Raw genomic sequence first — 25,116 nt, 5'->3', positions numbered from 1 at the left:
AGACAAATCTGTTTATCTCTCCCCATAAGTTATATTTTCCCCTTAAGGCAAAAGCAAATGGGTGGTAGAAGAGGCTTTTTGCTCAGATTTGGCATACAGTACCCTGTCTCCCTTCTCTATATAGATGGGAAGAAACAAAGCTGGGAAATGAGAAAAGTGGAATGGTAGTTCTCCTTAAAAGTCAGCCAAGAGAAAGAAAACTCCTAGGACAGAGTACCACCAGGCACAAGTATAATTTGGGAGAGGAGTGGCTGGACAGCAGCCCTGCAGAAAGGGATCTGGGGGTGCTGGTCGACAGCAGGTTCAATAGGAGTCAGCAGTGTGCCCTGGCAGCCAAGAGGGCAAACTTGGGGTGCATCAAACACAGTATAGCCAACTGGTCAAAAGAGGTGATTATCCCACTGTAATTCAGTGTTGGTGCGGCCTCACCTTGAACACTGTGTGCAGTTCTGGGTTTCACAGTTTAAGAAGGATGTTATGGTACTGGAATGCATCTAGAGGAGGGCAACAAAGCTGGTGAAAGGGCTGGAAGGAATGTCCTGTGAGAAGCAGCTAAGGACTTTCAGTTTATCTAGTTTGGAGAGAAGGAGGCTGAGGGGTGACCTCATTGCTCTCTACAGCTTCCTGAGCAGGGGAAGTGGAGACGGAGGTGCTGATCTCTTCTCCCTGGTATCCAGCGATAGGATGCGTGGGAATGGTTCAAAGCTGCACCAGAGGAGGTTTTGACTGGACATTAGGAAGCATTTCTTTACCAAGGGGGTGATCAAACACTGGAACAGCCTTCCTAGAGAGGTGATTGATGCCCTGAGCCTGTCAGTGTTTAAGAGGCACTTGGACAATGCCCTTAATAACACGCTTTATCTTTTGGTCAGTCCTGAAGTGGTCAGGCAGTTGGACTAGATGATCTTTGTAGGTCCCTTCCAACTGAAAATTCTATTCTATTCCAATTCCTGTTTGATTCTGATTCCCATTCTGAATGCTTTCCTAACTGCTCCTAGTTAAGGTTTCATTTTGTAGTCTTGCATTTCAGCTACCCCCACGCCAGTCAGAGCTGTGTCATGGTGACCATATGAGTGCTAGTGAAGCTTATAGTGCCTGTTATCTGTCAAAGCTTGTGTTAAAATAGTTCTGCAGTTCTTATCAATGCTTGTTTAGGATAGGAAAAGGGAATTTAGGGAAAAGTGTTAAATAAATAAATGGAAAGGTACTTTAATTTTAAACAGAGATGGTTCCGAGCTAAAATGCAACAAAAGAGGTTTCTAAGAGATTATCAAAGAATCATTCAGTTACAACATGTGATTCGAGGCTGGCTAAATCACAGAAATAATGCAGCAACCATAATCCAGCAAAACGTACGAAGATTCCTTGCCTGCAGACGTAGGAGAAAATTTGCAGTTGGAGTAATTAAATTTCAGGTAAATACTTCTTGTAAGAAAACTACAATTTTTTTTTTAAGTTTTGGGTGTGTTTTGGTTTGTTTTTTTTTTTTTCTCTCATGGGTTTTTGGATAGAGGGAAGATGTTTGCTTTGGCTGGTGAATTTATCAGTTCAGAATTTATCCTGTGAGCTTCAGTTTAGACATCAAAGCTCAATGCAAACAGATCACAAAGTAATATTAAGCAGATACTGGTTGAGATGACTTATGTGGGAGTGAGTGTGGAGTGTATATACATGTTTGTTTTGGTCTTTTGTCTTGAAAATCCAGTACAGGAAGATTAAACTCTGATAATTACTTAAAAATTAATAACCAAGGTAATTAAATACTTTGCTAGACTTGTGAAAAATTGATTTGGAATGGTAATGGAAGTTCTATGGTCTCTTGTTTACAACTTTTTTCTCTTTGAAATTCCTTTTCTGTAGGCATTGTGGAGAGGATATTCTTGGAGAAAGAGTAATGACACAGCAAAAACTAAAGCTTTAAGACGTAGTTTAGAAAAGGCTAATGAAAAGAGCAGAGAAGAAAACAAATTGTGCAACAGAACAGCAATTGCTATTGAATACCTTCTAAAATACAAACATCTCTCTTATATTCTTGCAGCATTAAAGCATCTTGGTCAGTATTTTATTTTATTATAACTGATAGATTTCCAGGATGATAGAAACTGGAATTTTTCAGCTGAGAAGAGTTCATAATGATATTTAGGCTTTCTGTATGATTGGAAAATGTGAACATGTTAGTATAACGGAGGGTTTTTTCTAGACTAAAATTAGATTATTGATTTAAGAACAATATTAAAATGGTTACGTAGGGAATGGAAATCCTTTATGATTGCTCTGATTTCCTGGCAGTCCTAGTAATACTATGCCTTACATAGGTCAGTTATGTTTATTATCAGTATATGTTCTCCATGGATTGTTTTGTTTGCTTAATTTTTAGTCTGGAATACTAAAACTATTGATTTATAAATACTTCTTTAAGTAAATAATTGCAATTTTTACTTCTTTGCACTTCTACTTAAAAATAAGGGGAAACCCTGGGTTTGCAATTAAATTACTTGAGCTTCAGAGTTTTCTTTGTTGTTGTGTGTGTGTGTTTGTTTGTTTGTTTGAATTATCACAGAGGTGGCTACCAGGCTGTCCCCACTCTGTTGTGAAAATATGGCCCAGAGCAGAGCAATCTTCACTATTTTTGTTCTGATCCGAAGTTGTAACCGGAGTGTTCCATGCATGGATGTGATCAGATATTCAATTCAGGTTCTACTTAATGTTTCAAAGGTAACTTTAATATTTTCTTTTGCAGGTTTATAAGCTGTAGACTACTTTATTTACCTGCAAAATTTCTGAATAAATTTAAAACAACAAAAATAATAGTTCTGAATAAAAAAAAAAATTTCTGAATTTTAACTATGCTATTTTGAAACTAATCTACTTTGTAATAATTACGATTTAATTTTCCTTTTGGCAAAAGAAAATTATTTTATGGTCTTAAAGTAATAGTTTTACTTTTAACTGATTACATTGCAAGGTATCCCAAGTATTGCATGAAACCATGTAGAAATGCATAAAATTGTGTAGAAATGCAGAATCGTAGTACTTGGGATAAGCTGTGAAGTTTTTTTTTTTAAGGTAGAAACATATATGTTCCAGAAGACAGGCTACTTTTCCAAATTCATGTCATAGAATAGACTATATTTACACTTTTGGATTTCTTACAGAACTGATTATTTTCATAAATACTTAAAGCTGCTTCAGTACTGTGTTAGTACTGTAGTTACTGACTATGGATTGATTGTTCTAGAGGTTTTTTTACTTTGAAATTTAAAATATTTGCTAAACATAGGTTTTGATCTTATATCCATCCTATAGGCATTTACATTCAAATCATTTTATTTTTATTTCAGGAAAAAAAACCCCAAAACATTTAGACTAAACTTATTTTTAAATTTCTGTAAACTTATTCTAATTTATTATTCTATTTTAAATGTAAAATCAGATTCTACAGTTTTCTAAACAAGGGGGGGGTGGCTTTTTGTAACCTGTTACAATGATGTAACATACAGAAGTGATTTTTATCGCTTGGATGCCAGATCAGCTACAAATTTGATCTAAGGGAGAATATGGATTTTGCTTTTTCCTCTAACCTGAAAGATATTTTAAAGATCTGTGTATATAACCTCTCTTGTCTCTTTCTTGTATAACAGTATAAAAGAACTACTCAAGCAGTTTATGAAGTAGAAAATTCTATAGATACGTTGCTAGACCTCCTGCAAATATACAGAGGGAAAGCTGGGGACAAAATTTCAGAGAAAGGAGGAAGCATTTTCACAAAGACCTGTTGTTTGTTGGCCATCCTTTCAAAGGACTCAAAAAGAGCTTTGGTAAGGCTTAAATGTTTTGGATTTAATAATTTCATTTAACGTGCTTTTCTGGTGTGTTTTGGTGGTGGTTGTAAATTATTATTTTTTTCCTCTTCCTCTCTAGCAGACCTATCATGGCTGAAATATTAATTATGAGTAAACTCTGATTAAAAACAATGCATTTCCAAGGTGGTGAAAACACTCATTATTTTGTGCTTTGTATGCCGTGGTCACTCAGAGCTATTAAGTAAGACATCGAGGTTCTGATCCTGCAATTCTTGCAAGATTGTGATATTGCAATTCTTGCTTTCTACAGGGTTTTGATGACTTTCTATCAATTGCTTGGCATTAGATATAGTTTAGTTGCCACTTAATTAACTTTTATTCCATTTCTGAAAGTTTACCGTTGCTTTTCAGATAAAGCGAAGGTCTTTATTGTCAGTAACAACTGGCAATGTAATTGTCTATGACTTTGTGTTGACATATTCTATTGTAACAGAGACACAGCCTGTTTCTGAAAGAAATTTCCTTTGTTCATGCCTATTGCTAGAATTCCCAGTAAGGTTATTAGGGTAGTCTGGGTTCTATGCTATAAATTCACTAGCTGTTCATCTATCAGATATAAGCACTTAAGTTATCCAGTCACCTCTGACCATTGCATTCTTTCAGTGCTATGAAGATGGGTACAAACACGAATTTGTCTCTCTGTACCAATCATTGAAGGCATATGCTAGTGGCATATGTGAAAATTGGTTTGAATGAGAAATTAGAAAAATCTGACTTTTAAGAGCTTAAATTTTCTGAGATGTCAGGTTGCATACCAGTTGTTGAGTATTTTGAAAGCATTAGACCACTGACTTGTAGGTGTGCTGGCTTTAAAATGGTTTCAGTGTACCTGTGGGTAGAAGATCAGCTTAAATTATAAACCTTCAGTTTTCATTGAGCAAAACAGATTTCTTGATTTGTTAAGTTGCTTTTGAACTTGTAGCATTAACTGTGTACTTTTTTCACCTTTTCTCAGGAAATCCGAAGCATACCAAGAGCTGTTACTTGCATTCAAAGCCTATATAAGCTTACAGCTCGTAAACATAAAATGGATGCAGAGAGAACACTTCTGAAGCAGAAAACAAACACTTTCTTAAGTGGAACTTCCTTTGTTCCAGTAACTCTTCTAAGAATAGAAACAGTTTCAAGGTAAGAGCTTAAAAATTAGTCTGCTGTTTCTGCTGTGGCAATATAATGTTTTAATGACAAGCCATTAATATTTTCACAGAATTAAACCAGACTGGGTTTTGAGGAAAGATAACATGCAAGAAGTTGTGGATCCTCTGCAAGCAATTCTGATGGTGATGGATACACTTGGTATTGCCTGCTACTGAAGTGTAAATGTTGTATATGAAAATGTATTTGTACAGCACGTATGTAGTAGACAACTAAATGATTTTGAAAGAAAGCAAATAAGTGTCAAGGTACCCTTGAAAATGTTTTTTCAAATTGCAATTAACATTTCTGTAACTTTTTTCTGTTGTATACAGCTTTTGCAATCCTATTTTGTGCTACTTACCAAAAGCAATTGTACAATAAAATCATAAGGCCTGGAAATTTCACTAGTGCAGTAATGTACTGTTATTACACAACTGTGAATCTTACAAATAGCATGGTATTCCTCACTGATCAAATATTGTAGAATTCTGTTAAAAAAGGTCATTTGTGTGGGACAGTTATGTTGGCTTGTCTGATCTGGAGAGGTATAGGTAGGAAGGGAGGCATAGTCTGTGGATTTCAAAACTGGCTACTGTTTTGGGGGAGCCTGAGTTTAGTTTCTAGTAAGGTTTTGAGGGATCATGTGTGACTAGAAAAAAATTTTTTATAATTCTGATTTATTTTTTTTTTTAAACACTACAAGATTATGATGGAACAACAGGATGTTGTAATGGTGAATTTAGAAATTCTGACCTGATATTTTAAGGAAGGTGATTTGGGAGTGCTTTCTTCCTATCAAGTGAGCCATATATGCAAGCATGCATCTTATCTGGCTGAATAGATGGTGTTCATCACAGCATCTCCCTTAAATTCCGTTCTCTTGTGCCTTGGAATTGCATTTTCTTAGAGCAAGGCCAAGAAAATGAAAACTGTAAAATTATACCCTCCCACCCCCAAATTTAAAGATTATGCCTCCCAAGGCTGGAACATGATGCTAAATCAACTAGTAGCCATTTAGTTAGTTAGGTGATAATGCATTGTAAATGAGGTTCTATTTGTTTTGTTTAAAAAAAGACTCAAAAGGGACTAGCTATATACAGCAAAACACAACAGACAGATAATAGTAGTCACTATGCTCTTAATGTAAAAGCCTCCAAAATTAATAATATATAGAATACAACTGACTGGTTATATGGGGCTAGGCTGGAGGAGGGGAGAATTTTCTATTTCCTCTTATTTCAGCCAAAGTAAATAATCTGATAACAGAATGCCCTTTAAACTTGGAACTTGGGAGGTTCTGAGGGGAACAGTGTTCAATTAGTTTAAATGGTTCCATAAGCTTGTTGCCTGGTTTCACTGTAAAATGATAAATCCTGTCCTCTTTACTGATGTACAGTATGCCAAACGGAAGTAGAATTCTGCAAATCTAGTGGTAGGGTATTTGGAAAACTAAAATAAATGAAAATAGTGTTTTCAGTGAAATAACTTGCTACAAAATACCATGGACACCAAGGCATTTGTGAATACCTTTGAAAATCCAGTTAATTATTTACAAAAGTAATACTTAGGGAGTTTTCACAGGTGGTGGAAACTGTTGATGGAGACAGTAATGAAGATGAGATTTAAAAGCTGTTTTTTCTTCCTAGTTATGGTGTGTTCAGGCAAGCTCTTTGCAGAAGGTAAATACACTGAATTCTATTGTTAATAAATGTACAATGAATCTAGAAAATACAGTCTAGGTAACAAGTGTAATGTCTTTCATATATTTACCAAGAGTAAACACTGTTTTTTAAATATAATTTTGTTGTGAGGTGGCTGATGATCATGATTCAGCTGTTGCTGTAGCTTAGGGCTACAGATTCATATCTAAGCTTCAAAGCTGTAATATTGAAGTGTTCAGATTTTTATTCAGAAAAAGTTTCTTTTGAAATGTATTTGAGTGGTTTTAAGGTACTTATACAAATTAGATTTTGTACTATTAAAACATTTTATATATTGAAGTGTCTTGGTGATTGAAGTGTTTTGGCTTTACCACAAAGCAAAAGAGTGGAAGTTAAATGGAACCTGCAGAAGCTAGTCTGGGGTGGTTCTGCATTTCCTTATCCCTATTTTCAGCATTGCTTAAAATTCCTGGGTTTATATAGCTTACGTACCACTTGAACTGCAAGTTCACAAAGCTGTGGACTGTATATGAGGGTACACCTCCATTAATTGAAAAGGTGTCCCTTTTTTTGCATTTCATTTTGTATCTGCTAATGTATATTTAATTCCAGCATATTTGTTGCAACTACTTCTGTCTTCACTAGTTTTCTCTTTATGCAAAGCAGTTGAAATTACTCTGATATCCTTTGGAAAGCAAAACAAAAGGTATGTAGGTAGCAACCATTTCTGTCTTTATTTCTGTCTTCATTACCCTCAGGTTTGGGTTTCTTTTTTTTTATCTAGATGTGATACCTTGGCTGTGTGAGGAAGGGAATTATTAAAAAAAAAAAATTATCTTGGCACTTTCTCTTTAGTAAAAATACTAAACTGGCAGAAAATTCTAGTAAATACAGTAAATTCTAGTGCCATTGAGTGAAGGAGCAATAGTTTGTTATTTAGGTTCTAATATGTGTAGTGTGAATACAGCAGTGCCAACTTGTGGGAAAATTCTGCCCTATTATACTGAGTTTCATGGATGGTGATTCAGTTTTAAAAACTTGATTCTTCAGGTTGGTTGCCTTGTAATGCCATGGAGAGAATTTTTGAGACTCAAAGGATAATTTTATAAGAAATAGAAAAATAAGTATTGCTTTTGTTTTGTTTTGTTTTTAATAAATTAATGTCCTATACAACATAACTCCTTTTAAAGGTTTTCTACTATTACTGGTTTGTGTGTTGGTTTTTTTTAATCGCCATTCTACTTGTTCTTTCCTTAACCTCCATTTTGTCTATCTTTTCTGTTGACTCTGTTCTTAAACTTGCTGAAGAAAGGGAATTTAACTCATATGTCGCCTCCTAGAAGTTTGTCATACTGTTCTGATAATGTTTGCTGAATTGAGGAGCTATGGCATAGCTAATCTTGACACTGTTGCCACTGGATTTTAGAGCAGGCATCAGTATGTTTATGCAGCAAAGGGTGCTCATGCTTACATCTTCTGGGCTTAAATAAAGAGTCAATATTTATTTATCTTTTTGCAGATAAACCTTGTGATTTGCCACATATCGAAAGTGGAAAGATTGCCCAGTACTATTATAATTTCAAAAGTTATTATTTCCCTATGCGTAAGGAAAAAAAACTTTCCTATTCTTGTATGGCTGGTTATACAACTGAAACTGGGACTCAAGATGGAAGAATAACTTGTACAGCAAAAGGATGGTCTCCAGTGCCACAGTGCTACAGTGAGTTAGCTCTCTTAATCTCGTCATTGTTTCTAGCAGGAAACTTTTCCAGCTGGATTTCCTGGAACATACAGGAACAGAAGCTACATAACAGAAGGGATAAGATGTGTAAGTTAGGACAACAAGGTGAAATTAATCCTTTATGTATATAAACTACATATGTTTATATATGGAATATTTTTACAATAATACACATTTTAAGGGCTTTTACCATGTAAGTTTTTATAAGAATGCCAAGAAAGTTGCCCAGTTTCCTTATTTTGGGAAAACTAATAGATAGTTTCCCCTCAGATGTATATCTTGTAGAGCCTCCCTAGCTCTAGATTCCTTGGTTGTCATGTTCCATGTTATTACCATTGGTTTGATGATTGTAGTAGAGTTTCTTCAATAGGTCAAGAAAACCAAGATTAGATCAGGATAGCTAAACCCCTTCTTTTGCTTATCAGAAAACAAAAATATTCCATTAATTCTTTCTTTCTAACCAAGCTATCTCCTTTCGTTTAGAAAAATGTAACAAGCCTGTTTTGGAAAATGGCTTTTTTTATGGTACAGAAATGTACTTCAAAATACATGAGAAGCTTCAGTACAAATGTAATCCAGGCTACCACACTCCAAGCGGTGGTACTGAAGATACAGTGCAATGTCGGCCAGAAGGATGGTCTTCCCAGCCAAGCTGTGCTAAAAAATTTGGTAGGATTCTGCATTTTTCTCCTTTCGAATCTCTTATATGTATATAATTCTACTGTCCTTGCTGTACCTGTAGGGCCAAGCTGCCTTATGTCAGGTTATCATTTGAGTGCTCCTAAAGCAGGTTCTCAGCTGTACCTCGTGGGAAGAAGTGGTCAGATTTCACATGCTGCTAGTTTTGTGAATTGGTATAGATAAAATTATATGTAGAAGGAATCAGTATAGATGAAATTGCATTGTTTCAAATAAATCTGTTGCCATCCAAACTTTCTTCCCAAATGACACCTGGAAAACTTGTGTAATCTACTGCATTTTAAATTATTCATTATTTGCAAAGATTTTGCCTTGGATATGACCACTTCTAAGGTGTATCTAAAGAAAAATTTAGATTGATAACTTGAAATGAAAAGAACAATTAATATTATGCATATGCTTTATTTGTTTAAGAGTCATGTCAGGTACCCAATTTACATCACGGCAGCTACTTCACAGCCCAACAGGAGCTTCGACTGAATGAAACACTACTATACGAATGTGATGCGGGTTATCGTACTGCAGGAGGAAACTCTACAGAAGTAGCAGTGTGTCTAACACATGGGTGGTCCCTTACTCCAAACTGCACTAGTATGTAACGGGCTGGAAAATAATTCTGTTTGAAATGCGATTTATTCTACAAATAAACAAAAATTTGCAAAAAGACTTTTTTTATAAGCTGTTGTGGGGGTGGAGGGGAAGCCTTCCTCAACTGGTTTTCACTGCTGTGTGTTTTCTTCCTAGAAATAACTTGCACCTCTTTGAGTGCAATAGCACGTGGAGGTTTCTATCCTGTGAAGGAAATCTATGAAGAGGGAGATGTAGTTCACTTTTTCTGTGAGGAAAATTATTCTGTCAGTGAATTTGACCTAATTCAATGTTATTATTTTGGATGGCATCCAGACCCTCCAGTGTGTGAAGGTACCTTATTTTTATAGTATTACTACATCAAATTCTTGGTGAAAGACTAGCACCTTCTTTCATTAAATGCTTTGTGAATACAAAATAAAAATATGCTTTTTGTACCAGTTCACAGCCTAAGTAGAAATCAAGTGTTAGCTGAAGGGCAGGTAGCCAAGGTAGCAGGGAGGAAAGGAATGATAATTGGTATTAATTATCAGTGGACTCTAACAATAGAGCAGATACTGTCTCTTGCTGTTGTTTCTCTGAATGTTGTATCCTGGAGAAGCAGGAGTCAACAATTACAGGGAAGTTGTTCAGCCCCTGAAGCTCAAGTTAAACCAAGTTCAGATTACATGAAGGTTTAATCAAGCATTTTTAATCCTGCCTTGTGAGGTGGGAACATGCCTCTTGAGAGGCATTAAAAATAAAATTTATAACAAGTTCCTCCTGAGCATGGGAATTGTGGTACTTTTCAGAGCTTTACAGCCTCACCAAACTACATGTTTTCAACAGGATTAACTAGAAAGGTCATCCTGAGGACAGAAACACACCTTTTGCAATTACTATCACTTCTCCACTCATTGGGGGATAATGCATATTCTCAGAAAAGAAATTTTCAAAAGAATGAAAGGTCTAGTGAACCAGATGAGATCTAGTATACAGCAGAAAACAGTACGAACATTTAGGTTAGCTGAAAATTTATAATATTTTTCAACATACCTTGATAGTCGTGGGCCATTGTCTTATCTGGATATTGCCCCCTTTATGAGGATTACTTCTGAGCTTTAGGACATCTCACTGCCTCGTGGTAACAAATTCTCTGCTTTATATACAAGGGATGCTAGATGTTGATGATAGAGGATGGGACAATCTTATTGATTTAAGGTAAATCTATGGTATCCATTTCCAATATATTTTTATAGGAATTTTTCTTGTGAAGTATGTTTTCTAAAGCAAATTTAATAATCGTTGTGTGGGTGATGCTTGAGATTAAAAAAAATTATATTTAACCTTTAAAAAATACAGACAAGTTAAGCACAGTTTTCAGTAAAATTAGTGCTTTGTAATTCCTTTATAGCTAATCTTGTAGAAGACTACGTGACTGAGTATAAAGATGAAGTTCATCTTCCTTTCCTAGGAGATACTGTAGCTTTTAAAATGCACTAGAAGCTCTCAATTAAATGGCATGTGTTAGGACCCTAGCCCTGTATTTATTCTGATGACACAGCAGGAATTTTTCTTGAGTGAGCGCAGAGAAGGTGGGGTGCTCAGGTGAACGAAAACATGGCCTAAATCTAGTTTTGAGGATACAGTAATTGTAAACTTAATTTGGGGGTAGGAAATGGGCTATGATTATTGCTGCTTCTGTAGCATTAGAATTAATACAGAAGCTGCTTTTAAATATTATATCAATGGAGGGTATGGGAAACCTCTATTTCCTGAAGTCCTTTAAAGACCATTTTATTAAGTCTATGTGGAGAAATTACGAATTTGTTTATAGCAGTGCAATAGCATAATACCTCTATTTCATATTTGTTGAACGTAAAATCACTTTTTTGTTCTGGTCTCCCATTTTGTTAAGAAAATGGGAGTAAGCAATTACTCTGGCCCAACCAAAAAAGTCTTTTGAGTGATAGGCTTGCATGTTGTATAGTAAAATTAATTGTGTCCATCGTTTTGATTAATGAGAAAACAATATGTGTTTTTTGTTTTCAGATGTAAAAAATAAATGTCCTCCGCCACCGCTTCCTCCTCACGCCCATATCACCACAGTTAAAAGAACACATCACAATGGAGACAAAGTTCGTATACAGTGTCAAAGTACCTTTGAAGTAAGAGGATCTGAGGAAATCTGGTGTGAAAAAGGAAAATGGTCATCACCCCCTATTTGTATTGGTTAGTAGTTTTGTGAAGACTGACTACTGAACAGAAACGATTCTTCAAACAATGCCTTAAATTTCTGGACAGCCTTGGTTTCCATATTTGCAAAACTGTTTATGTCATCCTCTGTGAAAATGCTTGAGAGGTAATGTGCTGCATAGTTTGCAGACAATCCATTGTTCACAGATTAAGGAGAAAGGATGAGCTAGGTGAATTCAGCTGACATCCGTGTTGTGTAGTTCTCCCCTGGAATATTGCTTTTATTACATCTTACAATGCATCAGTGTCTGTCTGTTTTGGTATTTGAAAATGAGTTGTTTCTGAGAAAACTGGTTCTACGTTTCTGCTATGGTTATAGGAACTATGGATAAACAGGCATCTGAGGCACCACCATCACTCGAGGCAGATGCAGCAATAAGGGCAAGCAAAACATATCACAATGAAGATACAAGTAGGTGAACGTTGCTCTTCTATTTAAAAGGCACTTCAATACTCTCCAATGCTATTTATTATAGGCATTGTATGACTACCGTTGCTACTCTTCTGCTGTAGCACAGTTCCTTACTCTTGAAAATGTTTGCATGTGCTACAGATGTCAGTGTAGCAGTCTGAATGAATGAAAGGCCAGTATTGCTTGTTTCTAGTGATTATAAAGTACGCCTATAAGCCTGCTGTGTATTTGTAATTTCATTTCATATGTTATCATTTACTTTCAGTCATTCTGTATTCTTTCTGTTAATGTCACCTGAACATGCAAATTCATGAGTATTTTGGTGATCATTTGATTAACAGTTCCAGAGAGTTTTCTTTTGTTTATTTTGAACGACATATGGGTTAAATGTTTCAACCAACAAATAAAGACCGTCTCATCACAGAAAAAGAACTAATCTATATTCAGTCTAAACTGGTAAAAGTCAAGAGTGGAATTAGATGAGGAGTGTAGATGGAAATAGAATGCCTGTCTGCAATTCAGTAAGGCAAGCATAGAGTTTCTGAAAATGAAATTTGAAAAAGAAATTATATTGGTTTATATTTTATTTGTATGTAAATTTTTTGCTCAGTCTATTATTAGTCTGATACTTTCATCAGTGTTAACATTGTTTTAAAGATCTAATTACCCATCTCCCTGCCTTGTATTAGAAATGCAGCAAGACTGTACCTCTCCACCTGTGATTAAAAACAGTGTTCTCTTTGGTCCATTATTGACAAGTTACAAAAATGGATCCTCGGTAGAATATGGTTGTCAGCGTTACCATTTTTTGGATGGACCTAGTACTGTTTACTGTGAACAAGGAAACTGGACAGAACAACCAACTTGCTTAGGTAAGTCTTGTAAGAAAAGGAAGTTTTGTCTTATGTAATATAGAAAGGTAAAACTGGAAAGAACTTCTAGGTAATCCTTTCCTGACCACCTTTAATAAAGATTCCAGAAACATGAGGGTGAACCAAAATCAAATATATCTAGGCCATTCCTGCTAGGTGTCCTCTGGCCTGTTCATACAAACACCCAATTAAATAGATTCCTTGGTTTTCCTGAGTGAGCTATTCTAGAACGTAGCTATCCCTGTTACCTAAGAGGATTCTCTAATTTCTTTCTCCTGTATTCTCCATTTAGTGAATTTCTTCCTGACTTTGATAGATGTTTAGAAGGATTGACTGCAGCCGTTGCCAAAATGGCTTTTAGATATGATTAATAAGGAATACAATGACTTCTTGGACTTTCATATTTAAACCTTCAGCCCTTGTTTTTATTATGTGTCTTTATATCTCTTATTTCATTCTGGACTTTCTAATTTTTCCATGTTGTTCTTATGTATGCTGTTCAAAACAATGTATAGAACTCCCATTAGGAATTTACCAATACTAGAAGGAATACTACTTCTGATGATCTACAAGAGTTGTTAGTTTATCTTTCCTTCCTTCCCGTAACAAAATAATTCTATTTTACTAGTATCCTTTGTTAAATTGACTCACTTTAAGTTTGTAATCTACTGTGAAAATGCAAATAAATAACCAGTTCAGTTTTAAATCCTTATTTCTAAATGGGTAAAATGTCCCTCACCTGGATTGAAAGGTCCAGATCAGCATTCTTGGATCTGAATACCCAAATTTAACACATCCTGTGAAATAATGAAAACCCGTTTCCTATGAGCATTATTTGTCTCCTAAGCATCCAAATAACCACACCATCTTTTCCAAGTTTTGTGAGATTTCTTTTCAACCCTGACCTAATCAGACCAGAAAGAGCACATACTGTAGTTTCAGGAAAATATCCATACCAATTTGTTGTTATGGTGCTGTTATCAGAATGCATAATAACTGATTTCTCCTTGTCTTTCCCTCAGAAAAGCATTAATAAGGGCCTCTACCAGGCAGTGATTCTTGTGGAACTTGTAGAAATTTATTTTTATAACTGTCTGTCCTGGTTTCAGCTGGGGTAGAGTAAATTTTCTTTCTAGTAGCTGGTATAGTGTTGTGTTTTGGATTTAGGATGAGAAGAATGTTGATAGCACACTGATGTTTTCAGTTGTTGCTAAGTAGTGTTTAGACTAAGTCAAGGAGTTTTCAGCTTCTCATGCCCAGCCAGCAAGAAACCTGGAGGGGCACAAGGAGTTGGGAGGGGACACAGCCAGGGCAGCTAACCTAAACTGGCCAAAGGGAATGTTCCATACCATGTGACATCATGCCCAGTATATAAACTGGGGGGAGCTGGCCTGGGGGGCAGATGGGTAACTGACTGGGTATCGGTCGGCAAGTGGTGAGCAACTGCATTGTGCATCACTTGTTTTGTATATTCCAATTCTTTTATTATTATTATTATCATTGTTATTTTCTTCCTTTCTGTCCTATGAAACTGTCTTTATCTCAGCCCGTGAGTTTTACTTTTTTTCCCCCCCCCCCCCCCCCCCCCCCCCCCAATTCTCTCCCCCATCCCACTGGGTGGGAGGGAAGTGAGCTAACGGCTGCGTGGTGCCTTGTTGCTGGCTGGGGTTAACCTACAACACTGTCCCTCTGTCAGGCTTTACTGCAGTGTAACAGTGGTTTCAAAAGTTAATGAGGTTAACTGTCTAATGGAAAGCTAGGCTACTTGAAGTGATCCTGGCACTAAATTTTAAGAAACCTGTCAGATAGCAACCAAAACAATATCAACCTTGAATAACCTGAAAAAGCCAAAGAAGAACAGAAACCTTCCAAAAGGTTTTTGGAAGATCTCTAAATTCTTTTAACAGTGACAAAACATAGAAAAAAAACAAAGCAAAGGGAATTGTCAAAACACTTCCTTAGGCTAACAGTTTAAATTTACTGTGTATTAACTACTACTATCCTCGAAGGGCTTACCAAACCCATCAGCCAAATCTGACGGGTTAATTTTGATGGATGACTATTTTCATTATAGAAAGTACTTTCAAGTTACAGTAAAGAAGTTCTTTTCTTCTTCCATGGTAAACCCAGGCTTCTTGTAAAAGCCAGATCTTGTCAGAAGTGTGTGTTTTGTGATTTACTGTTCCCAGTTTAGGTTTTTGGGGTTTTTTTTTGCATGTTATTTCAGTTACTTCAGCCCATTTCTTTACATTTGCATTCTTTTTTTTATGCATCTATAGTTCTTTTTCTTGCAAGGTTCAAAAACATTTTAGAACTATTGATTTAGATTTCTCTTTCTTGACTCTTACAAAAGGGAGCTAGGAAATCACTTAAGGTTGCTTTTTATTGAAGTACACTTTTATTTCCTAGAACCATGCACTCTTAATGTAACTGATATGAACAGCAACAACATAGAGTTGAAATGGAGGCAGGAAGAATTAATTTTCCTACATGGTGATCTCATAGAGTTTGAATGTAAACAGGGATACAATTTTGTCCAGACTACCATTCCATCTCCCGGGAGGACACAGTGTAGCCACGGCAAACTGAAATATCCAAAATGCATTATGCAAGGTAAAACAATACTTTATTTATTGCCTTTTTAATTATCAATCTTAGACCTATTTAGAAAAAATTTGCTTTGGCAGTGCAGGCCTGGAATCTGTTGTAAATCATAGAAGCTTAGGATTCAACAATACAGATATGCACAGAAATCCTTGCACAAGACAGCTATATTGTTAAATATATCCAAACATGGAAAAACAGGGGAAGGCTGTAGAAAGGAGGGAGGAGCTCTTCTCCAAGCCCAGGGAACCCAAAGCTCTGTAGAAAGACAGCTATAAACAATTAAATGCACACAAGGGATTTGTTATGGTTAGAATTAAGCAGGAGATTGCATTCTGATCTGAGACATAATGAAGTACAAAAATACGCTATCTGAGAGCTGATAGACATCTAGTGTTGACAGGCATTTAAAGCTGCTGATTTGTTAGTTTCTTAAGCTGAATGTTTCTCAAATGTTTTTTAACACATTATTCCAGCTCCTGCAGAAAAATGTGACTCTCCACCTTCTATTGAGAATGGAGCTCTTACTCTCCCACCCCTGACCTGGTATGACAGTGGTTCTTCAGTTCAGTATAGTTGCTCTGACTATCATTTTTTGCAAGGATCTGAGAGAATCTACTGTTCTGAAGGACAGTGGACTTCACCACCAGTTTGTATAGGTAGGTGTGATAAGTATGCACTTATTTCTCTCTATAATTTATAGAATCATAGAATAGTTCGGAAGTGACCTTTAAAGGTCATCTAGTCCAACCCCCTGCAATGAGCAGGGACATCTTCAACTAGATCAGGTTGCTCAAAGCCCCATCCAACCTGACCTTGACTGTTTCCAGGGATGTGGCATCCACAACCTCTCTGGGCAACCTGTTCCAATGTTTCACCGCCCTTGTTGTAGAAAATTTCCTCCTTATATCCAATCTGAATCTACCCTCTTCTTGTTTAAAACCATTACCCCTTGTCCTATCACTACAGGCCCTACTAAAAAGTCTGTCCCCATCTTTCTTATAAGCCCCCTTTAAGTACTGGAAGGCTGCAATAAGGTCTCCCCAGAGCCTTCTCCAGTCTGAACAACCCCAACTCTCTCTAAATTCAGATACCTAGAATTTATAAATTGAGTATTGTCAGCTAGAACTTTAAGATCTCAACTTCATTTTTTTCAGTTAGAGGTGAAAGTTTTAATAGAAGCAAGTGTAATTTTGTCTGGCTTTTTGTTTCCTTAAATATGACATGCCTGCAGTATCCAAAAGTACAGTGATTTCATGTATAATATATTAAGAGAATGGGAAATAATTTACAGTTTTAGTGTAGACTAGTCAAAATGATGCTATTTCAAAAATAACTGATTTATTAACACTGATTAAGTGTCTCTTCCTTAGAACCATGTACTTTGTCAAAAAATGAAATGGAGAAAAATAATGTGCTGCTGCAAGGGTTCTATGAGAATCAAATTTACTTTTACCATGGGGATTATGTTGGATTTTACTGTAAACAGAACCATTTTGGAGCAGAATCTGGTACAACTTTATTTCAAGTGCAGTGTAAGAGAGGACAGCTGACGTATCCAAGGTGTGTTGAAAGAGGAAAATAAGTATGGACTTCAGCAAAGCCTATAGGAAGGGTATGTACATGTTTTTTATCTAGTATTAACAGCTGAATTAAGATGGCCTCATATTTTCAAGATCACTACAGTCAGCTTTGAGAAATGAGTGTTCAGTGGCATTGGTGGGTCTGAGCTGAAGGGGGAGGGAAGGGAAAGTGCTTTGTGGTATAAGGATTGGGAATGCAGCAGAAGGATGCAATATTGGCATACACGTGGGAAATTTAGGATGAAGGCGTTTTGTAAGGCTTACAGTGATAAACTTGAGGATGCATCACAATCTGGAGGACTTGAGCAAAGTGCCATGATGAGAAGATGCTGAGCAAGTAGTGCCCTTTGTGAGGATATTGGTGATTTTGATAGCATGAGTGCTTTCATGACTACAGGATATAGCTAAATTGAGATTTAATTTCATGCTCTTCAAATGGATGTTAAACTCTAATTTTACAGTGAGAAAGGAGATGCCTATTATTTTGTACATCTTAACAGCACCCATGTCTACTTTCACAGGTAAGAAGCCTCTAAAGGACAAGGCTTGAGGGACAAGAAAAAAGAGCAAGTATTAAAAAAAAAAAAAAAAAGTGTTCAAGGGATCTATGAAACCATTTAAAACCTAAAAAAACTCAAGCAAGCATCTTTGTTTTGCTAATTGAGAGCATTTAAATTATTAAAATATCTAGTCCAACTACTTTGTATGATTTCCTATGACACTTAAACATAGGTACTCTTGGGGCTCTGCTTGTGAACATGTGTGACTGAAATTATGAAGAAAATTCAGGAATATGGACAACGTTTGCCTCTCAACCATTTTAGTATGTGTCCTGGTTTCAGCTGGGATAGAGTTAATTGTCTTCCTAGTAGCTGGTACGGTGCTGTTTTGAGTTCAGTATGCGAAGAATGTTGATAACACGCTGATGTTTTCAGTTGTTGCTAAGTAGTGTTTAGTCTAAAGTCAAGGATTTTTCAGCTTCTCATCCCCAGCCAGTGAGAAAGCTGGAGGGGCACAAGAAGTTGGCACAGGACACAGCCAGGGCACCTGACCCAAACTGGCCAACAGGGTATTCCATACCATGTGACGTCCCATCTAGTGCATAAACTGGGGGGAGTGGGGGCGGGGGATCGCCGCTCGGGGATTAGCTGGGTGTCAGTAGGCGGGTGGTGAGCAATTGCACTGCGCATTATTTGTACATTCCAATCCTTTTATTATTGCTGTTGTCATTTTATTAGTGTTATAATTATCATTAGTAGTTTCTTCTTTTCTGTTCTATTAAACCGTTCTTATCTCAACCCACGAGTTTTACTTCTTTTCCTGATTTTCTCCCCCATCCCACTGGGTGGGTGGGAGTGAGTGAGCGGCTGCGTGGTGCTTAGTTGCTTGCGGGGGTTAAACCACGACAGTATGTTTTAATAAAAAAGTCAGTGTAAGGGTTTCTTCTGTATTTTATGTCTAAACTCTATCTTTCTGTGGTTTCGTTGCATGTATGTTGTTCTGTATTGTTTTCCAAGGCTTTTGTGAGTGCTGTGTGAATAAATAAAACAAAAAAGAAAATTGAAGCATTTAAGAAATAGACAAATTCTGCTTATTTAATCAAAACCTAGTCAACCATTTGGTGGGGAAAAAAAGGTTGATAAAAATAACATTCCACATGCTATTTACAATAGCATTCCAAAATGCTTTGAAAAGATTAAAAGCCATTGCTTTGTGTCCTGGTTTCAGCTGGGATAGAGTTAACTGTCTTCCTAGTAGCTGGTACAGTGCTATGTTTTGAGTTCAGAGCGAAGAATGTTGATAACACTGATGTTTTCAGTTGTTGCTCAGTAGTGTTTAGACTAATGTCAAGGATTTTTCAGCTTCTCATGCCCAGCCAGTGAGAAAGCTGGAGGGGCACAAGAAGTTGGCACAGGACACAGCCAGGGCACCTGACCCAAACTGGCCAACGGGGTATTCCATACCATGTGACGTCCCATCCAGTACAGAAACGGGGAAGTGGGGGGCAGGGATTCGCCGCTCGGGGGACTGGCTGGGTGTCGGTCGGCGGGTGGTGAGCAATTGCACTGCGTATCATTTGTACATTCCAATCCTTTCATTATTACTGTTGTCATTTTATTAGTGTTATCATTATCATTATTAGTTTCTTCTTTTCTGTTCTATTAAACCGTTCTTATCTCAACCCACGGGTTTTGCTTCTTTTCCCGATTTTCTCCCCCATCCCACTGGGTGGGGGGGAGTGAGTGAGCGGCTGCGTGGTGTTTAGTTGCTGGCTGGGGTTAAACCACGACAGTCCTTTTTGGCGCCCAACGTGGGGCACGAAGGGTTGAGATAACGACAAACCTGACCAGAGCTTGTTAAAACAAATTTGTTATAAGCATTCATTATATCGGTCTAATAGTTGCTGGTCATTATGTTGATTTATGTGTTCTTAGAGTTGTTGCTCTGGTTTTTAAAGTTCTGTTATGTATCACCTCGCTTGCTGTATGTAGTCCCTCTTCTGCTGCTTATCATCCGTGGGAGGTGGATTAAGGTTTTCGCTTTGATGTATTGTATAACACTGGTTTATGGTATGATAAAGTCGTCGGCTGTGGGATTAATCCGGTACTTGCACCCAGCATTGTCACCTTTATACTGTGGAAGCCATCTGTGGGAAACTATTAATAATTATACCATTTACCTTTCCTCCTTGGAAAACCAGTCTATGGGTGGGATACCTTTCTTCCCCTCTCCTTTCTCCTTCAGTCCAGTTACAATGGTGTTTGAGAATTTTGAAAAATTTGAATACTCTTGGGATGTTGGGACCAGCACGGTCCTAGCCCTACTGCTAGGAATTAGCATGCTTCTGAATGTGGTTCAGCTCTCATTTAAGGTTAAACAACTATTTAAGAAAATCACCCAGAGATCTGCCCCAAGGCTGGATAATTATGAGTGGCAGGGTGTGTGGGGTAGTATGGGCAAGTACCTAGAAAAGTGGGCACCTCCAGTGTTTTGGAAATTCACCCCTGAACAAGTGCAGAATCCAGAAGAACTAGTAAAATATTTGGAAAAGGTATGCTGTCACCCCGGCAGCTCCAGAGAGATACAAATTACTGCAACGTGCTGGGGCCTGGCCCATGCCTATCGAGCCCTGTTCGACACCACTCAGTACCCTCAAGGGGAAGAGAAGGTCTCTGGACCTAACAACAAAACGATGAGCACTGTGGCTATCCAAACCTCAGCGACAGGCACTGCAGCCCCTCCAGCCTCGGCAATGAGCACGGCAGCTACCCAAACCTTGGCAACAGACACTGCGGTTATCCAAGACCCGGCGAGCGGTACTGCAACTGAACCAGTGGACCAACCTGCACCAGTATCAGTTGCCCCCGTACAGAAAAAGAAATATACAAAAAAATCAGTTCGCTTAGCGAAGGATGAAGGCGAACCAGGGTCATCACGGGAACAGGAGGAAGAGGCAGAACCAGAGGTAATAACCCGGTCCCTATCCTTGAGTGAGCTGCGGGATATGCGAAAAGATTTTGGCCGCCGTATAGGTGAGCATATTATCACCTGGCTCCTCCGATGCTGGGACAATGGGGCTAATAGCTTGGAATTAGAAGGTAGGGAAGCCAAGCAGCTGGGATCGCTTGCCAGGGAAGGTGGCATTGACAAGGCAATTGGAAAAGGGACACAAGCCATCAGCCTCTGGAGGCGACTCCTGTCAAGTGTGAAGGAAAGGTACCCCTTTAAGGAAGATGTTATATGTCAATCAAGCAAGTGGACAACCATGGAAAAAGGTATCCAATATCTGAGGGAATTAGCTGTGCTAGAGACAATTCATCATGATCCGGACAACCCACAATTACCCAAAGATCCAGACGAAGTCCAATGCACACGACCCATGTGGCGGAAGTTTGTACGGAGCGCACCATCGTCCTATGCCAACTCACTGGCAATAATGACCTGGAAAGACGAAGAGGCACCGACAGTGGATGAAGTGGCTCGCCAACTCCGTCAATACGAAGAGAATCTCTCCTCCTCCCTACAAGCCTGCATTTCGGCTGTGGAGAAGCTGTCCGAGGATTTCCAGCAATTCAAAGAGGAGATGTCCTGTTGCCCACCTGTAAGGACCAATGTCTCAGCTATTAGGAGTGAGCGCTCCTCTGCCCAAGAGAAAGAATATAGAAGGTACACACCGCGAGGTGCCCTGTGGTTTTACTTATGTGATCATGGAGAGGACATGAGGAAATGGGATGGAAAACCTACCTCGGTCCTAAATGCACGGGTACGTGAGCTGCGAGGAAAAAACACCACAAAAGGGGATTCTACCAGGAAAAATGCCGCTCCGGTTTCCAAACAGAGTAGAAGGGCTGATCTTATTTCTGATCCTCTTGAAGGGACTTCTGAGCCAATTTTACGAGAAGTGAATACTGGATACTCTGACCAGAATTAGAGGGGCCCTGCCTCCAGCCAGGTGGAGGAAAGGGATAACCGGGTCTATTGGACTGTGTGGATTCGATGGCCTGGCACGTTAGACCCACAGGAGTATAAGGCTCTAGTAGACACCGGCGCACAGTGTACTTTAATGCCATCAAGTTATGAAGGGGCAGAACCCATTTCTATTTCTGGTGTGACAGGGGGATCCCAAGAGTTAACTGTATTGGAAGCTGAAGTAAGCCTAACTGGGAATGAATGGCAGAAACACCCCATTGTGACTGGTCCAGAGGCTCCGTGCATCCTTGGCATAGACTATCTCAGGAGAGGGTATTTTAAGGACCCAAAGGGGTATCGATGGGCTTTTGGTATAGCTGCCTTGGAGACGGAGGGCACGGAACAGCTGTCTACCCTGCCTGGTCTCTCTCAAGACCCTTCGATTGTGGGGTTGCTGAGGGTTGAAGAACAACAAGTACCAATTGCTACCACGACGGTGCACCGGCGGCAATATCGCACCAACCGAGACTCTCTGATTCCCATCCACAAGTTGATTCGCCAACTGGAGAGCCAAGGAGTGATCAGCAAAACTCGCTCACCTTTTAATAGTCCCATATGGCCCGTGCGAAAGTCTAATGGGGAGTGGAGACTAACAGTTGACTATCGCGGCCTGAATGAAGTTACGCCACCGCTGAGTGCTGCCGTTCCAGATATGCTAGAACTTCAATACGAACTAGAGTCAAAGGCAGCCAAGTGGTATGCTACAATTGACATTGCTAATGCGTTTTTCTCAATCCCTCTGGCAGCAGAGTGTCGTCCACAATTTGCCTTTACTTGGAGGGGTGTCCAGTACACTTGGAATCGACTGCCCCAGGGGTGGAAACACAGCCCCACCATTTGCCATGGACTAATCCAGACTGCACTGGAAAAAGGTGAAGCTCCGGAACACCTGCAATACATTGATGACATCATCGTATGGGGCAACACGGCAGAAGAAGTCTTTGAGAAAGGGAAGAAAATAATCCAAATCCTTCTGAAAGCCGGTTTTGCCATAAAAGAAGGTAAGGTCAAGGGACCTGCACGGGAGATCCAGTTTTTAGAAATAAAATGGCAAGATGGGCGTCGTCAGATCCCAATGGATGTGATTAACAAAATAGCAGCTATGTCTCCACCAACTAATAAAAAGGAAACACAGGCCTTCTTAGGTGTCGTGGGGTTTTGGAGAATGCATATTCCAAATTACAGTCTGATTGTAAGCCCTCTCTATCAAGTGACCCGAAAGAAGAATGATTTTCAATGGGGCCCTGAGCAACAACAAGCCTTTGAACAAATTAAACGGGAGATTGTTCACGCAGTAGCCCTTGGACCAGTCCGGACAGGACAAGATGTTAAAAATGTGCTCTATACTGCAGCTGGGGAGAATGGCCCTACCTGGAGCCTCTGGCAGAAAGCACCTGGGGAGACCCGAGGCCGACCCCTGGGGTTTTGGAGTCGGGGATACAGAGGATCCGAGGCTCGCTATACTCCAACTGAAAAGGAGATATTGGCAGCATATGAAGGAGTTCAAGCTGCCTCAGAAGTTGTTGGTACTGAAACACAGCTCCTCTTAGCACCCCGACTGCCAGTGCTGGGCTGGATGTTCAAAGGGAGGGTCTCCTCTACACATCACGCGACTGATGCCACGTGGAGTAAGTGGATTGCACTGATCACACAACGGGCTCGCATAGGAAACCCCAGTCGCCCAGGAATTTTGGAAGTGATCACGGACTGGCCAGAAGGCAAAGATTTTGGAATGTCGCCAGAGGAGGAGGTGGCACGTGCTGAAGAGGCCCCGCTGTATAATAAACTGCCAGAAAATGAGAGGCAATATGCCCTGTTCACTGACGGATCCTGTCGCATCGTGGGAAAGCATCGGAGGTGGAAAGCTGCCGTATGGAGTCCTACACGACAAGTTGCAGAAACTGCTGAAGGAGAAGGTGAATCGAGTCAGTTTGCAGAGGTGAAAGCCATCCAGCTAGCATTAGATATTGCTGAAAGAGAAAAGTGGCCAGTGCTCTATCTCTATACTGACTCATGGATGGTGGCAAATGCCCTGTGGGGCTGGCTACAGCAATGGAAGCAGAGCAACTGGCAGCGCAGAGGTAAACCCATCTGGGCTGCCGCACTGTGGCAAGATATTGCATCCCGGCTAGAGAATCTGGTTGTAAAAGTACGTCATGTAGATGCTCACATACCCAAGAGTCGGGCCACTGAAGAACATCAAAACAACCAACAGGTGGATCAGGCTGCCAAGATTGAAGTGGCTCAGGTGGACCTGGACTGGCAACATAAGGGTGAGCTATTTATGGCTCGGTGGGCCCATGATGCTTCAGGCCATCAGGGAAGAGATGCAACATATAGATGGGCTCGTGACCGAGGGGTGGACTTGACCATGGACACTATTGCACAGGTTATCCATGAATGTGAAACATGTGCTGCAATTAAGCAAGCCAAGCGGTTAAAGCCCCTGTGGTATGGAGGGCGATGGCTGAAATATAAATATGGAGAAGCCTGGCAGATTGACTATATCACACTCCCACAAACTCGCCAAGGCAAGCGCTATGTGCTCACGATGGTGGAAGCAACCACTGGATGGCTGGAAACATATTCTGTGCCCCATGCCACCGCCCGGAACACTATCCTGGGCCTAGAAAAGCAAGTCTTGTGGCGACATGGCACCCCAGAACGAATTGAGTCAGACAACGGGACTCATTTCCGAAACAACCTCATAGACACCTGGGCCAAAGAGCATGGCATTGAGTGGGTGTATCATATCCCCTATCATGCACCAGCCTCTGGGAAAATTGAGCGATACAATGGACTGTTAAAGACTACATTGAGAGCAATGGGGGGTGGAACTTTCAAACATTGGGATACACATTTAGCAAAAGCCACCTGGTTAGTCAACACCAGAGGATCTGCCAATCGGGGTGGCCCTGCCCAGTCAGAATTTTTACATACTGTAGAAGGGGATAAAGTCCCTGTAGTGCACATAAAAAATATGTTAGGGAAGACAGTCTGGGTTACTCCTGCCTCAGGCAAAGGTAAACCCATTCGTGGGATTGCTTTTGCTCAAGGGCCTGGGTGCACTTGGTGGGTGATGCGAAAAGATGGGGAAGTCCGATGTGTGCCTCAAGGGGATTTAATTTTAGGTGAGAACAGCCAGAATTAAACTGTATATTAGTTGCTATATAACCCTGCTACTGTATATTATCCTTACTATAATTATGTGCTATATCCATAGTACTATAGTAAGAATCACTTAGATCAAG

At 39.3% G+C, this 25,116-nt stretch overlaps 2 protein-coding genes across 6 annotated transcripts in view; both read left to right on the top strand.

Annotated features, from left to right (window-relative positions):
* Positions 1 to 5,404, top strand: part of ASPM (assembly factor for spindle microtubules) — a 30,803-nt gene extending 25,399 nt beyond the window's left edge. For all 3 annotated transcript variants that reach the window (XM_052801388.1, XM_052801386.1, XM_052801385.1), the window contains 6 exons: positions 1,224 to 1,415; positions 1,861 to 2,053; positions 2,561 to 2,715; positions 3,642 to 3,818; positions 4,819 to 4,991; positions 5,071 to 5,404. In XM_052801388.1, coding sequence (XP_052657348.1) covers positions 1,224 to 1,415; positions 1,861 to 2,053; positions 2,561 to 2,715; positions 3,642 to 3,818; positions 4,819 to 4,991; positions 5,071 to 5,176 — 996 coding nt within the window. In that variant the 3' untranslated portion in view covers positions 5,177 to 5,404. The remainder of the gene's footprint in view (positions 1 to 1,223; positions 1,416 to 1,860; positions 2,054 to 2,560; positions 2,716 to 3,641; positions 3,819 to 4,818; positions 4,992 to 5,070) is intronic.
* Positions 5,405 to 6,363: 959 nt separating this feature from the next.
* On the top strand, positions 6,364 to 18,467 carry LOC128148016 (coagulation factor XIII B chain-like). Of its 3 annotated transcripts, XM_052801390.1 has the most exons (13): positions 6,594 to 6,679; positions 7,274 to 7,367; positions 8,181 to 8,381; positions 8,886 to 9,071; positions 9,516 to 9,692; positions 9,846 to 10,022; positions 11,721 to 11,900; positions 12,244 to 12,336; positions 13,026 to 13,208; positions 15,618 to 15,821; positions 16,289 to 16,471; positions 17,186 to 17,427; positions 17,917 to 18,467. In XM_052801390.1, the coding sequence occupies exons 3-12, from the start codon at positions 8,261 to 8,263 to the stop codon at positions 17,395 to 17,397; spliced, it is 1,716 nt and encodes a 571-aa protein (XP_052657350.1). In that variant the 5' UTR covers positions 6,594 to 6,679; positions 7,274 to 7,367; positions 8,181 to 8,260; the 3' UTR covers positions 17,398 to 17,427; positions 17,917 to 18,467. The 3 variants fall into 3 exon arrangements, with proteins under 3 accessions (XP_052657349.1, XP_052657351.1, XP_052657350.1); XM_052801389.1 differs by lacking the exon at positions 7,274 to 7,367 and having other exon boundaries at positions 6,364 to 6,679; XM_052801391.1 differs by lacking the exons at positions 7,274 to 7,367; positions 9,516 to 9,692 and having other exon boundaries at positions 6,364 to 6,679.
* Positions 18,468 to 25,116: the final 6,649 nt, after the last annotated feature.

Source organism: Harpia harpyja, chromosome 11, assembly GCF_026419915.1.
Source record: "Harpia harpyja isolate bHarHar1 chromosome 11, bHarHar1 primary haplotype, whole genome shotgun sequence".
In the NCBI taxonomy this organism is placed as follows: Eukaryota; Metazoa; Chordata; class Aves; order Accipitriformes; family Accipitridae; genus Harpia; species Harpia harpyja.
This window is presented reverse-complemented; position numbering and strand designations above follow the sequence as displayed.